The 16,500-nt window shown below is 32.3% G+C and overlaps 1 protein-coding gene across 3 annotated transcripts in view; it reads left to right on the top strand.

Moving 5' to 3' along the window:
- LOC126734472 (homeobox protein extradenticle) overlaps nt 1–3,998 on the top strand; it is a 69,545-nt gene extending 65,547 nt beyond the window's left edge. For all 3 annotated transcript variants that reach the window (XR_007660063.1, XM_050438122.1, XM_050438121.1), the window contains one exon: nt 3,296–3,998. Coding sequence is in view for 2 of the 3 variants with exons in the window: in XM_050438122.1 (XP_050294079.1) it covers nt 3,296–3,332 (37 nt within the window). In the remaining variant the exon portion in view is untranslated. The remainder of the gene's footprint in view (nt 1–3,295) is intronic.
- The last annotated feature ends 12,502 nt before the right edge of the window (nt 3,999–16,500 follow it).

Raw genomic sequence — 16,500 nt, 5'->3', positions numbered from 1 at the left:
TTAAAAATCCTGACGATAAATATTACTATTTCAGGCATATTCGGTAAGCTATCTTTTCTTCATACCAACAAAGGCATAGAACCAGATTAGATGCCTGACCAGAAGTCAGATGATAGAGCTTCTATTAGTAATTAACATCCAATTTGCATACTTAGTGCAATGTCCAAGGTTTGTGACAGTGGTGCGACTTTCTGCCCCACTGGTTCTCAAGAACAATTCTGGTTAAGAACTTGTAGATTTACTAAGTTAAAACCTCCTTGCTCTCACGGACTTCACGTTGGACGCCTTGGACAAGGGTTTTTAGGTGGATACAATATACATCGAATTCAAGGCAGTTGATAAAGTAATACACAAGATGTTCCCTCATAAGCCTAAGCTATTTGGGATTAATATAACTTTATTGTCTTGCTTCAAGTGCTACTTATCCAATAGAAGGCTTATTGTTCAAATTGACGGTTTTCTGTCTAAGATAATTTGGATCCAATATGGTTTTCTCAGGGATCACACCTTGGGCCACTCCTTTTAAATGACTTCATTAATGATATTAATATATTATACTGCAATTATCCATTTTTTGCAAAGGATTTGAAACTAATCTGTGTCGTCACCAGTTTATTATTCATTTGAATAATGTTGTGGCTAAGGCCTTTTAGATTCACTTGTATTCATTAGAAGAAGCCTTAAATATGATTTACTGTGCCTTGTCCACTTAGAATACGGATCTTGTATCTGGTCCGTATACTATGGAATTTATATTAATCCAAGCCTCAAATTAGTCGAGGAGAAGTTCTTAAAACTTGTAGCACGTAAGCTAAATATTTTAAAAAAATTATGAAGATGCCAAATTACTTGAATTGCTAAATATGTTCCCTATTACAGCATGTCATAAAAAACGAGACCTGTCGTTTTTAATATTTGGTTTAGGTGAAAATTAAATATACAGGGTGACTCAAAAAAAAGATATGACGTCATCAATATATTTTTTAAATGCAAACCACCATGCAGAATCAGAAAGAAAGTATTTTTTTACAAAGGATATTGTACAAATGAATAGTGGTTACATAAGCAATTTTGAACGAAAAATGATGATAAAATGTAAAATTAAAGAAATACCTATCTAAATTAAATGTTCGAATTGAGCACCGTTAACAACCTGACAATAACCAAGGCGATTTAAAAATTCTTATTGAACGTTGCCAATGATATCTGGAGTAATATTTATAATTTCCTGGCGTATTTGTTCTTTTAAATCTTCTAAACTCGCTGGTTTAGTGACATACACTTTACTTTTTAAGTATCCCCATAAAAAGGAATCGAGGGTAGCTAAATCTGGCGATCTGGGTCGCCATTCAATGGACCCTCGTCTACCTATCCAACGATTTGGAAAAACTTCATCTAGATAATTGCGAACGGGTAAAGCTAGTGTGGCGGGGCTCCATATTGCTGAAAAAAAGATCACGTTGGTGCATGTCGGGTTCTTCCGAATCCGGTACAAAGTTTCAGAGCAGGGATAATATTGTTTTGAAGAAAGTCCAAATACCTCTCACCAGTAAGTGTCATCAAAAAAGTAAGGTCCTAAAACTCTTCCTTCCATTATACCGCACCACACATTGACTTTTTGAGGGTGCTGTTTTATGACATTCTGTGAGCCAATGAGGGTTTTCGGTCGCCTAATATCGACAATTCTGTCTGTTCACATGGCCGTTTAGAGTAAACGTTGCTATGTCAGAAAATATTATCTGTTTTACAAAATTATTGTTATCATTACATAATTGCTGCATTTGCTCACAAAATTCATTTCGGCGATCAAATTCATTTTCCGATAGCTCTTGAAGTAAGAATATTTTATAAGGGAGGAACTTTTTTATAACGTGCTTTTTTCAATACTTTATGCAGAGTAGATCCCGATAAATTAACATTAGAAGCCGTACCTGTGATTGTGGCTTTGGGATTATCTTGGACTGTTAAGCTCATCTTCTTCAGTTATTAAACCCCGACCAGCTTTTTGAGTATCTCGAACATGCCCGAATTCACGAAACTTTGCTTAAACTCTGCTTACCATGCTTTGACTACTAGGCGACCGATCAGGATGAGTTGCATTAAATAACTGAACCACCTCCTTTTGAGTACGCGACATATCTCCAAAACCAATCATGCACAAGATTTCGATTCTTTCACGTTCGGTTAATTTTCTCATATTCCATACAATAATAGTAGGTAATCAAGTGTAGTTATTAAACGTAGGATGACACTGTTTCCGCCTCTGAAAAAGAATAAACACCACTTGCAAATGTAAAAATAGTTGCAACAAAATACACAACTAACAACTAAAAAACCAAAATACCAACATTTAATTTAGATAGGTATTTCTTTAATTTTTACATTTTATCATAATTTTTCGTTCAAAATTGCTTATGTAACCACTATTCATTTGTACCATATACTTTGTAAAAAAATGCGTTCTTTCTGATTCTGCATTAAAAAATAGTGGTTCCATTTTAAAAAACATATGGATGACGTCATATCTTTTTTTTTGAGTCACCCTGAATATTTAATTTCCAAATTTCCACGTAAAAAAACCCTGAACCCAATATTAAAGTCGACGGACTCTGGCATTTTTTTCAGAAACGGTCTATTTCATTTTTATTGAATTTATGAGCTAGTTTACGGATGCACTGTATATAAAATTCCCTTGGTATGAAAATATGAAGTATGAAACGATATGAAAAATATCGTGAATAAATAAGCAAGGGAAAAGTGAATGCAAAACCGATGTAACCGAGAATTTAACTGTTAATATGATTAAATAAGGCGGTAATTTAAAAAGTACGGAATCCGATGATTCGTAAAGAATCAATAATATTAATCTGGGTGCATCAAGGTTTAACTTCTTAAGCAAACGTTACACAAAGCTAAGTTTGTAATTTGGGTTGTTAAATGAGTAGTCCATTTTCAAGAAATTATGTTTAATTTGTCCACTTTTCAGCATATTCAATTTTACTCGAAAACTATTCATTTTTCGTGTATACATGTTGACTACACTACAGAAAAGTTGTACATGATGAAATTTTCTATTGAAATGTCACGTTGATGTCGAAAATAGAATATTGGTGGAGGTAACTAGATAATATGCACGAATACCATGTTTAAAACAGAATTTGTCCTAGTTTCTTGCTACTCTTCAATAGACTTTTTAGGCATCATCACATCCTAATATATCGTATTTTAATAATATCAGAGTGTGTCTAGTTTTGAATTTTAACTTATCTTAGTTGAGTAATTCAATCTTTTTCAGATCTCTAGACAGTATGTACCCGAAACTAGAACAGTAGTCCGGCATAAAACAACACCCGGCAGCTCTGCAATACATATTTTAAGTATGGAAAAATTAATAATAAGAATAGTTAATTATTAAAAAATGGGCGGTTTTTCCCTCATTTGTTCTGAAATACGTATACTATGCCCCTAATGTATACCATGCAAATGTATACTATTGAAAAAACCCTTACTTTATACCGTATCGAAAATGTGCATTATTTAGTTTTTTACGTAAACTTATTCTACGTATTACTACTTAGGTAGGATTTTAGATTTTTTTAATAGGATTTTTTTGTGGATGCTTAGCAACATTTTTTTGGCGGGGAAACTGTACACATCACTATACTGTCATTATGAACTAGACCACTGATTCTTTCAATTTGCCGTTTAAAGGTTCTCCCTTAAAAATGTTGCCAGCTGGATACAATCAGTATTTTTTTTATTTATATTGTTTATATTAAACTTTTATTTTCAATCCTTAGCAACTATTTTACAATGCATCAAATTGTTTTTCTTTTTGTTATGATTTTATGTATTGAATTTTTTTAAGCAGCTTTAATCTTGTTTATTTCCCGTAATCTTTATCGTATAGTGAAGTATTTTAGAAATGACTATTTTTTATGTAAAAAATTTTGATTGTCTCGATATTGAAATACAATAAAGGTGACGCTAAAAATGAATTTGTAAGCATTTTTTCTATAATGAAGAGGAAGTCAGCCTTTTTGGTGATGCAGCATTGCCACCCATACGAAAAAGTAGCATCAGGTTCGTCAAATGGAACACCTTGTATATGTTACCATCTTTGGATTCGCAATTACTTTTTAACGCTTTTTCCCTAATATTGTCCTAAATGTATCTCAACTATTTTTTGTTCAAAATTCTATATATTATTTTTTGTTAAAATATACCTCCAATTAAATTAATACTATATACTTTAATACTATATATGTATTTGTAAAGACTGGAAATTCTCTATTGGTTTTGTTTGAGAAATGTTCATCAGCTGCTCGTTCGCAAAAACATTGACTCCGACGGCTAATCTATATTGGGTATTTCTATATGTATGTAAATATTATGAATAATAGTAGTTAATAGACGAACTAACCATATGAAAAAGAAGGTTGAAAAATATAAAATTCTGTAAAAGTACAACTATTTTCTTACAAATTTTAAATATAATAGAAATGTACAACTCACTTATACTTTTTTATACTCACTTTAAGCACGCTTTTAGATGCGTAAAGTTTACTTTTTTAATACAGTAAAATTGACGTATGTTTTGCACGTTTATACGAGCATCTTAAAGTGGTTTAGTGGTAGTAAACCGGTTTAGCTTAAATCGATTTAAATAAATGGATGATCCGGTTTTAAAACGCTTTAAACTACCGTGTAAACACCTGCCATCCAGTGGCGGCTCCTTCTTAGGGTCAATTGGTCAATGACCCCCCTTAAATAATCTCATAAAAATACCAATTTTATTATAAATATCTTTTATCTAAAACTTCATTGTGAATTATAAAATTCTCTAAGCAGTCTGCATTGGCAAAACAAATAAATATATTATCGCGCCTCGCGCGCATCACAAGCCCCTCGGCTGGGCCGTATTTTAAATTGTCCCTATACAGTTCTTATGGCTTATGGAGAAATGCATGTAAAATAGAACAAAGAAGGCAGATTAGCATTTCGTGAGCGGGAGTGAGAGTCACCTTTCAGTCCTATATCGCTAACGTAGTCGACGGCCCGACTGGATGAATGTTTTATTGTTTTGTTTTAGTTAGTTACTGTTTGCCGCCCGCACGAAATAATTGCCTTAAAATCTGCTGGAACATTAAATTATGAACGGCGGCTTGAGAAAAAGGAAAGTGGTCGACCAAAACCAAATATGAATTTAAAACAAACAACAAAGGATAGGGGTAAAGATATTCAAAGATATTTTAAAGAATCAATGTACAATTTGTGTGATTGGATTTGTGGCTGCAGTGTGAGAAATGCATTTTTTTGCTACCCGTATTTATTGTTTTCGAATGACGCTGTATGGGCGAAAAATGGAGTAACTGACATTAAGCATTTAAAAGTGAAAATTACAAAGCATGCTTCTTCCACTACTCATATAAATTCATCAATGAGTTACGCAAGTTTAGGACGTGTTAACATAAGACAGCAACTTGATAGTGTATATCGTAAATCTGTGCATGACTTTAATGAATCAGTTTCTAAAAATAGGTATATTTTAAACAAACTGTGTAAAATTTTGCGGAGTTTTCGAAATTGCATTGCGCGGTCATGACGAAAGTCTCTAATAGGATAAATATCTCGGTAAATATTATTGAGTTTTATCTAAGTCTGTATTTTTTAATCTAAAATATAAATGCTAAAAGATCTTTCAAATACTTTAAAAAATCAATAGTTTGATTTGTTTTTTTTTCTATTAGAGTAAACTATAAGTTTTCAAACCAAAATGACCCCCCTGAAGATTGACCCACGAGCCGCCACTGCTGCCATCACTACAACCGATTTAACTTCCGGTGCTACCAACATTAATGTGCAATGGCTTTAGAAAAATAGGTAAACCTATATTTTCAGGTTAGATATTAATTTTTTGCCAAATCATTTCTGAACCGCTTTAGCGGCTGAACGGGTTTAATTGCCGGTATAAACTTGGTTACTAACAAGTCCTGCATTATTTATTTAGCTCTAGTGCGTACAGTATTTTAATGTTTGAATATATTTTGGTTGAAAATAAATAAGTTTGTTGAAAAGTTGTTAAGTTTTTCATAAAATTGGCAAAAAAGTTAAAAATATAGGTATATAAATCTGACAAAATTTTAATAATAACAATAATGTATATTTATTTAGCAAAAAAATTTGCTACATATATAAATAAAATATGATATTCTTTAAAAATATATTATACAATTAAATTGTTATTCGTTGCGTTCCACTTCATTTTCGAAATATCAACAATCGATGTTACTGCTTATGTTGCATCACAAGGTCGGCTCGTATTTATTTTTCGAGCATGTCACGACCCATGTTTTCTAGGTCGACCCAAGCTAAACAGGGCATCTCGGTTTCCTGGCAGACATCAGATATCGTCCCGGAAATCCATGGACAATCACCGTCTCCGGTTTTCCAGAAATACCCCGCCAAGTCATCAGGTCACAGCCCAAAGGTGGAGCAAGTCGAATAACAATAAATGGCACTAATTATAATACTTTACATAAAATTAAAAAAAACTCATAAAACCTTAAAAGACTTACTACACTCATTAATTAGATAAAAACTGTCTCAAGAGCAATTTAAACCGATTCAAATTGTCACAGTTTTTAATATTTGTAGGGAAATTATTATATTCAATCAAGCCTCTGTTAAGAATTGAGTTGAGCATTTGAACCGTAGGACTAAGATGAAGTCTGTACGATTTCTTGTATAATATTTATGTACATCTGAAAACATTTTCAACTCTACATATGTATTCCGGCAGCATTTGACGTTTTAATTTAAAAATAAATAGAAACACTTAATTTTTTGGCTTACAGACATTATATCTAGAACACGTAACATGAAGCTGTAAAATTTAATTTTTTATGTATAAAAATGTGCCAGGGAGTTAAAAAAAGATATAGGGGTGAACAACTTAATTCTTTATATAAACATAAATTATATTCAGACAGTTTTTACTTTTAGATAGAAATTATAAACGGCTTAATATTCTTAATTTTTATTTATTTGTTTGCGTTTTGGTAATATTTCTTAAGCTGCGATTTGCATATTTTAAAGTATACAAGATCCTTAATTCGGCAAATGACTTAATTACATCTACTTTGGGAAAACCTGTACACGGATACGTAAAAGTAATTTTAGACATTTCATAAAAAAAAATGGAAAGCCCTTCGTAGTGTGAAATATCATAGAATAATGATAAAAATAGTTTTTAATTTATAAATTAAATGGATGAATTTTGCAAGAAGATTTTAAACTTCCAAATGCGCTTTTCTTTACGTCGACATTTTTAAATTTTAAAAACAATTTATTTTTGTTTAGTATCCGCAAACATAGATAAATGCGAAGTAATGTTCCAGACAATCCTAATTAACTCTTCTAGTTTGAAGATATTTTAATGCCACTTTAGAAAGCTGGTGCCATAGAATTTTTGTTGCCACAATTTTTACCAGCCAAGATTTAATAAATTTACATTTCTTAATTACATTTTTATTCTCTGAATCATATACCTTTAAGTTTTTAACCATATTGTCATTTCTTCCAAAAAATCTAACTGATAATCAAATCCTTGAAAATATTTTTTGAACTTATTTGGATATTTGATCTCAGAAGAATTTCAAATATCAAACAATTTATCAAATTTGTCAACAACCTCTACAGTCGTTTGAGCCTCAGGTGGCAGCACACTCGAGCTCATGTAAGTCTGCATACCACTCGCAACACAGTACTTGAGTAGCTTTGCTTTCATTGTTTAAAAATTTCTAGCAGTAATATGAGCATCGGTAAGTTTGGGTGCTCTTTGTCTTCAATATAAAACGTTTTAATGAATATCCCGAAAGTTGATCATCAAATCAAAGTAATTTATCAATAAGATTATTCTTTGTCGCTTTTATGAGATGAGGAGGATCAAAATGATAAGTTCAGTTAAAATCACGTAAGTTAAATACATAATTATCGGGAGTTACTTTTAGAAGATTAAATAATTTTACAAGTCCCTGAACAGTTAATTCCACATTGGATAAGTTTTTAACACTATTTAAAATAAAATATACATCACATGGCTGCAGTTATGCATTAACAAAAAATATTCCATTGGCTGTTTCCAATTTGTATACAAACCTTTAGCCATAATGACGGCAACATTTTGTGCAACAAGAGACTTACTTGTTTTATTTCCTATGTCCTCAAATCCTATAATTACGTCTCGGCCTGTATGGAAGTATAAATTTGATTTAAGTAACAATTTGTCTAAAGAGATAGTACAAAATGCCTATCTATCTCTGACATAGTTTTTTTTTAAGACTCAAGGATTTATAAACATGATCATTATTAATTCCTGGTTTGCAAGTGATTTTTTGAGTCATTAATTCTAAAGTACGCTTCTTTGGCAAAATTTATATTTTTCCTAAAAATCTGTAGGCTTTTGGACTTAGAGAATAGAAGAGTTAATGCAAAGTTCTTATATTTTTGAGAACACCGCCTTGCCTTTGGAATTGTATTCTTTAATGCAACTTAAATTTTAACAATTTCCTCTAATGGTTTATTAAAAAGAATATCACAGTAAGTTTTAAAATACTTTAGCTGACTTTTTTTGAGGTGTATTGTTGGTAAGCTACGGAGATGTTTGTGTGAATTTGTATAGCGATGCTAAGGGACTATCACTTCTTTTGCTTGTTGAAGGTAATATAATAATATGCATTGTCCGTTTAAATTTGAACAACCGAAAAGGCTAAAATAAATTTATAGTATAAAATAAATTATTACTTTTTTTACATTTTAATAAATATATTTTTTCTGCAAAAATTAGACAGGTAAAATTTCAAAAAAAAAATAAATTAAAAAAAAACTAAATAATACTTTCTTTTTTATTAAAATTATTCAATGTCATACCTGATAATTTTTTTTTCGCACGTTCCTAAGTCGCAATATCCAATAATCTTTTAGGGCCACGAAATATTGATGGGACAGCATCAATAACCGTTTTAATCCTGATAAGAAACGGATACCCATTTTCTTTCAAAATGATCCTCGCATATTTTATATCGACAAATTTATTTCCACAATTTACAAAAACTGTTAAAATAAAAACCGTTTTACTTAATGTTAAAATATGTGACTATATGTAGACTATAACATTTTTTTTGCTATTTAATTAAATATTAAAATGTATATGTATTTAAATAATATTGTCTAATAGTAAAATATATACAGGGTGACAATTTAAAAACTTGAAATGTAAATCTTCGATAATTCCTAAAATCTTAGATAAATAGGAGGGTCGAGTGATAATCCATCATCTTCAAGTTCTCGAAAAATACTTTTCAACGATACAATAGAAAGCCACATTTCACTGTTTATCAAGGAAAACAAAAAATAAAAACAATATTTTGAAATTTTTATTATTAATTAATTAAACGTTGAAAATGATTTCCGTTTCTTTGAATATAGCACGACATTCCTGCACTATTCTATGCTGAAGTTGCTTTAGTGACTCAGGTTGTGTTCTAAAAACCAAATATTTTAGGTAACCCCACAAAAAGAAGTCAAGAGGTGTTAGTTAGGTCCGGATCTAGGTGGCCATTTAATAGGACCTCTTCTTCCAATCCACTGGTTAGGATAATGATCATTTCCTAACGGGAACTACAAAATGAGGAGGTGCTTCATTCTATTCGAATTTTAGTAAGCATTCTTTTAAAGATACATTTACGCGTATGTGTCCCTGATTTTTTAATTCCGGCACTATTAGTGTTTCGATAGATCTTTGTATACTGTTATTTCTCTGTTTACTGATAGATCTGTTATTTCAGCATACATGTCGCCATTCAAATTTTCCGGTATAAATATTGAGCCGATAATACCATCTAAATACGTGTGGATTCTCATCATTCCAGTAAGGACAGTTTTCTTTATTAACATGCCCATTTAAATAAAATATACACTCATCACTGAAGCAAATATTTTTAACTAGTCATGGCTCGGTCGTAATTCTATTTTCAATATAAAACTGGATTTTTCTGTTCGGGTCGTCGTCACCAAGTTCTTACAGTATTTGCAGTTTATCGGGATAAAACTTATGAAATTTAAGTATCGTTCTTATCGATTCACGATATACAACTGTTAAGATATCTGGAATCATCTGAACTAATTAGCGATCATCAATACGGCTTCCGAAAGCTTAGATCCACCGGCGATCTTCTGGCCTACGTCACACACTTGTGGACGGAGGCCATGGAGAAGCACGGCGAGTCCCGCTCGCGTATTACCATTCTTTACTATTATACAGAGCAACTGTGCTCCGAAACGCAGTGGAGAATGGCTTAGCAAATACGCGTATGCTTAAATACCAATTTTTACTGCACCCCAGCCACTTAATTAAATTTTATAAGTTAGAATATTTTTACTGTATCACTTTAACGAACGGATATTTCAACTACCAAAATAAGAAAATTTATTTTTCAAAGAAATACGTACATATTTGAAATATCGTTGATTATAAACAAAATATTAAATAAACATTAAAAGTCTAAATAAAAATAATTTTAACATATTTTTTATAAGTTTAGAGCTGTTTTCTCGTGGGATCCTTTGATTTAAGACTATATGTCACAGTTATCGATCGTGAGAAAATCAACTTTTTAAAACAACACGCTTATAGTATACAGACTGTCACAGATAAGATTTACAAGAGGACAAATGGACCAAAAATTTCATTTTTCGGCAAAAAGTCATATTTTATAAAAATGTTTGCTTGCAAAACAAATATGATTCACAAAAAGAAAATTTGGTTTATTTGTACAGGGCTCGCAAAAACTTCAAAAAAGTGATTTTTTTCCCGAATAAAGTACCATTATTTTTTTGTTTTAAAGCAAAATGTCATAGAAAAATGTATTTAGAATAACACTTTCACTAAAATAATGTTATTTTAAAATTTTAAAGGCAGTCAACATTTTGGGAAAACAAATATTGAATATGGAGAGGGAGCGTTTGAAGAGTAAATTATTAGATTTTATTCTTATTTGTTGCTATTTCAAGCTTCAGTAATATTATTTTATTTGTAAAATTAAAAATTAATATTTCTGAAAATCATGTTTTTGTTGTTTTTGTAAACCCTGTAGAAAAAAATCAACATTTTTTCTTTGTGAATCGTATTTATTTTACAAGCAAAATTTTTTTATCAAGAATGACTTCTTGCCGAGAAATGAAATTTTTGATTCATTTGTGCTCTTTTAACCCTATCCGCCGAGGATAGTCTGTATATTATCTTGTTACGTTTAAAAATCTATAAATGTCGTTTAAAATTTAAAGGTTAATGTCTACCGTGTGATTTTGCATTTGGGATATTTTCTGTGATAAAGAGTAATACGAGAGTTTCGTTTACGTTTTTTAGTAATTGCCCCTTTCTGAGTTGAGGGTCTTCCCGACTGAACTCTCTTGGCTCCAGAAGTAAGGCCTGGTCTTTTTTTACGCCTGTTAATTGATCCAGGTTGCACTCCTATATTTGCGGAATATCGCGTTTTTCTAACCCCATTCAATTTTATAATTGAATTTGTTAAATCAACAGATCTATTTTCTGTAGCCATTTTTGTAAGCCTTATGAAATTTAAATTTAGCTCTTCAATAGCGGACAAATGTTTCTTTTCAATAACTTCGCCATCTTCCGTTTGCGTAATGGTTATTGAAGATATCTCATGATGACTTTCTTTTATTGCTGTTATTATTTTTGATATCATATTCCTTAGAGCTAGCATCCATATTTTCAAAGAAATCTTCAGAAACGTCATATCCGAGACTTAGCTTAGCAAGTGTTTTTTTTATCATTTGTAGTTAATAACGGAGCATTTTTAAAAACTATAACACATTTTTCTTGAACACCACAAAGGTGTTTACAAAACTTACCGCTAGAGCCATAAGGACAGTCGCACATTGCTAAATCGATATCGACTGTGTATATTAAAGATTGGTCTGCATTACTACTTACTGAATACATGTATTCATTAATTTTTTCTACATTCATATTTTGAATTTTGCCACAAAATTTCATGTACAGAAAATTATTTTTTGTTGATCGATTATTGGCAAATAATAAGATGTGTATTTTATGGTATGACTCAAAAACATTGACTATAAAATCAACTAAGGCACACATATTAAATGCTTTACATCGTTGTAAAACGATGTCTTTGAATCTGCGTATTGAAGATTCTACGAAATTGTTTGTGTTGTTCCCCCTCGTCATCACATTTTTTCTAAAACACAAACACCATTCTTCCTTTCGTAGCCAAAATTTGTTTACATAAGTTTTTAGGTCATATTTCTGAACGATACTGTCGTTCATAAATTCATTAAAATAGTCATTGGTCTCTTCAACTGTTAAAGCGTACATGATATGTTGAAACAACTTCATTACATATCTTCGGTTTTCTTTCAGAATGTTATTGTGGCTATCCTACAACCAACGCCAGAAAGCCTGGCAAACATGAAAAATGCAAAGATATAGAATAGGTCTTTCATTTTCCGACGTAGAAAATACAGATAATAGAGCATTTCTTTCCGCTGCGCTATCGTCTGTCATAAATACTTGTGGATAAGGGGAATTACCAAAAGAGTCTTCTGGAAGAGTTTTTTTTTAATAAATTGAATGCTAGGGAATAATTTGCTTCGGTTTGTGCGGTGTGTAAGATGCAAGCCAATGGTATAGCCCCAATTTTTGAAGCACTAAACGTAAATGTAACGCACGTATTAGTCTGGTCGCAGGAACCACTAGAGTCTACGAATACTACTTCACTGGAAAACCATTCTTTATGCGCACATAGCATTATTGGAGTTAAAATGACAACAATAAGTGGATTTTCTCGAATTGCTATTTTAGCCATTCCACTTTCCCTATATTGAATAGACTTCTTTTGTAAAACGTTTAACACACTTAGCTCGTCACGTCCTTCAAAATTAGTGGATCGATTCAGAGTATTACGATTTGGGCGATGTGCTGAATCGCAGTAAACAATGGCATTCAAGCATACGCGTATTTGCTAAGCCATTCTTCACTGCGTTTCGGAGCACAGTTGCTTTGTATAATAGTAAAGAATGGTAATACGCGTCCCGCTCAGTCGCTCTTGACATTTCCAAGGCATTTGACAGAGTATGGCATGAGGGACTACTAACCAAGCTCTCCTCAATCGCCATACAAAACTCATTATTGAATCGGATCAAAAGTTTTCTTGAACAACGAACAATCCAAGTAGCCGTCGATGGATACCTCTCCAACAAATTTAACATTAACGCTGGAGTGCCGCAAGGATGCATTCTATCCCCCACCCTTTTCTTGGTATATATCAACGATTTGCTAGGAACCACTGTCAATCCAATCTACAGCTTTGCGAACGATAGCACACTTATTTCCACATTCCACATCACACTTATTTCCACAGAATCTTAGGCAGCAACAAGTAGCTTCAACCAACAACGATATTAGAGCAATCTTGGAGTGAGGCGATAACAATTTGGTCAATTTTAACGCTAAAAAAACGCAGGCTGTAGTATTTACAATGAAGACTAACCTTGGTGGCCCGGAGCTGGTTATGGCAGGGAAAAAATTGCCAATGAAATCATCTTTACATCTTCTAGGAGTCGAAGTCACCAACAATGTGTCTTGGCATGACCACATTGCCGAGGTCGCCAGGGCGGCTTCCAAAAAACTCGGAGTGCTTTTCAAAACGAAAAAACTGTATACTCCAGATCAGCTGCTGACTCTTTATAAGGCTCAAATACGCCCTTCCCTCGAGTATTGCTCGCATGTCTGGAGCTCTGCACCCAAGCATAGTTTAAACCTGCTGGATTCTATACAAAAGAGAGCTATTCGTCTTATCGACAAACCAGAACTGACAAAGAGTCTGGATACTCTGGAGCACAGGAGAAAGGTGGCTGATCTCTGTTTATTCTACCGTTATTATCACGGTAAGTGCTCCTCTGAGCTGGCAGGCCTGATTCCACCCAGGGCTGTTCCGGCAAGAAGGACGCGTCTAGCAGTTGCTTCTCATCAACATCGAGTCCACCTGCCTACCCCAAGGACGTCGCTGTATCGGGACTCATTCATCTGGAGAACATCTTCTTTGTGGAACGGGCTTCCACCTCACATATTTCCCGACGCATACAACCTACAGCGATTCAAGATAATGCCCACAAATATCTCCGCGCAAGCACCACTCCAAGAGTGACATAGGACTTTCCTCTTGTGCTTGTGTTTACCATTAAAAAAAAAATTCCCGTTGCTTCAACTGCTTGACAAGTTGATAAAGTGGAATTCATTGCAAACTGACCCAGAATTTCAATTTGCGCTATTTCGTCGTCTAATCTCGGTTGATTTCTCTTTTCATTCGTGACAGAATCAGTTTCTTAAAATTTGACTACTAGTTGGCGAACATACTCCAGGCTTATATTTTGACTTTGATGCCTTTCGTTAAAATGTTAAGCTGCGTTAAGAAACATTTATCCTGGAAACCATAAATGAAAGTAATGGTTACACGTTCAGCTATGCTGTACACCATTGTTAAAGATAAGAAGTGCTGCTTCTCGTTCAAACTTCAACGTTCAACCGAAATTCAATTGGTCTTAAAATAATGGCAAGTGTGAATAAAATTGTAGTATGAACTTAAACTACCTTTTTTGTAGTAAAAGTGTATTTAGATGTGAATATAATACCGCATTTACTACAATCACAAGTGATAACTTGTGTCCATCTTCATTGGGACACATTTAACATTCTCAACGAAATGAATGTTGGAATCATAATTTATATCTTTGTCTTTGATAGATAATCTGTACCGATTTTCTACCAATAATGGAGAATGTGATATGAGTGGTTAGCAGAAAATTTTCTTGAAGACACTAGATCATCAATTCCAGACAAAAATGTAGACATTCTTTGATTTCTATGCAATGTTGGGTTTTTGTCATATTTATCTATAATATCCAACAATTTTTTTCCAATCTTTCAAAATATTTTTTTTTTATTTCCATTTGCTTTCATATCTCTTTTTTCTTTGTTTTCTTCTTAAATTCAATTTTCATATTTTGAATATTTTTTAAATTATTTTACATTAATACTTTTGCCATAAATCCTCTGGTATGATTCCTGCATTTTAATTAAGGAAATATCCTTATTTTTTCTTATTAATGGCAACTGCGATTTATTAAATAATACTTTGCGATTAGATAAGCCCACTTTGTTCTTCACCGACTTCGGAGTCAAGAGATTCACTGTCGTACTCAAAATGAATTCTTAACAGTTTCACAAATATGTTTCTTCTAATGGTTGTAATTGATAAGCTGAAAAATTTGTTGACAAAAATACAATATAGCCGGTTTTTTACAAATTTTTTTTTATAGATTTGTGTTTTCTCTTGTTAATTAAAACTTCAATTTTTTAATCTAATATGATTGTATTTAGGCTTTAACTGAATTCTTAAAGTAAATATATAACGCTTTTTTTCGGCAAAAAAAACATAGCAAATAAACCAATACAAAATCTATAGGCTTGACATGTTTAGAATTTTCCATCATTTTGTATATTTAATAAAAATAATAAAAAAAATCAAAAATGTGTTTTCATTTATTGTTTTCCTTGATAAACAGAAAATTTTCTGAAATGTGACTTTCTATGGTATTATTGGAAAGCATTTTTCAAGGTTATATCACTCGACCCTTCATTCTATTTAAGATTTTATTGATGTATCCTACCCTTTCCAAAGGGTTGCAGATAATGGTGAGACAATATGCTTGTTTTTGTTCCTCCTTCGTTTTATAGAAACTGTTTTCAGCGATTTTTATTCCCAATATAAGTCCATTTCAAGTTTTTAATTTGTCACCCTGTATATGGCAAATATACAGGGTGACAATTTGTTGGTTATCACGTCTAAGTCTGAGTAGATTTTTTCTATATCTATGTTTCCTCATCGCTCTCAGCTATAGACGCATATACCTGTACTAAGTTGGTATTTATGGGGTTTGTGTGTAGCTGAATTACCATAATTTTCTCATTGTAAAACATGAAATTAGCAACATGCTGTTGCAGTTCTTTTGATCATAATGCCCACTCCAGGTTCATGTTCACCATTTTGACATCCCGAGTAGCAAAGCACCATGCCATCCTTATGTGGAATATGAGCCATTTGTAAGTATTATTGTTGAGATTAGTCACTATATTGGTAATCAATTTAAGTGCCTTTAACATTGTCGCTGTAAACAAATTCAGAAAAAAGAAATCAAATGCAAGCATAACAATATCAGTTGTATTTTAATGTTAAATCACACTCGTGAAGTTTTGATAGTGCAGAACATCTAGAATCTATTTTTTTTTAACAACCCGTTACTGGTGTCTTATTAAAATAATTTTTAATTTACTTTATGTTTCCAATCTGTTCATCTGCTTGAAATGGCTGAGGTGTTTGAAAAATAAATAAA

This window comes from Anthonomus grandis, chromosome 3 (genome assembly GCF_022605725.1).
Source record: "Anthonomus grandis grandis chromosome 3, icAntGran1.3, whole genome shotgun sequence".
NCBI lineage: Eukaryota > Metazoa > Arthropoda > Insecta > Coleoptera > Curculionidae > Anthonomus > Anthonomus grandis.
Note: the sequence above shows the minus strand (reverse complement) of the source record. Positions and strands in the feature narration are given on the sequence as shown.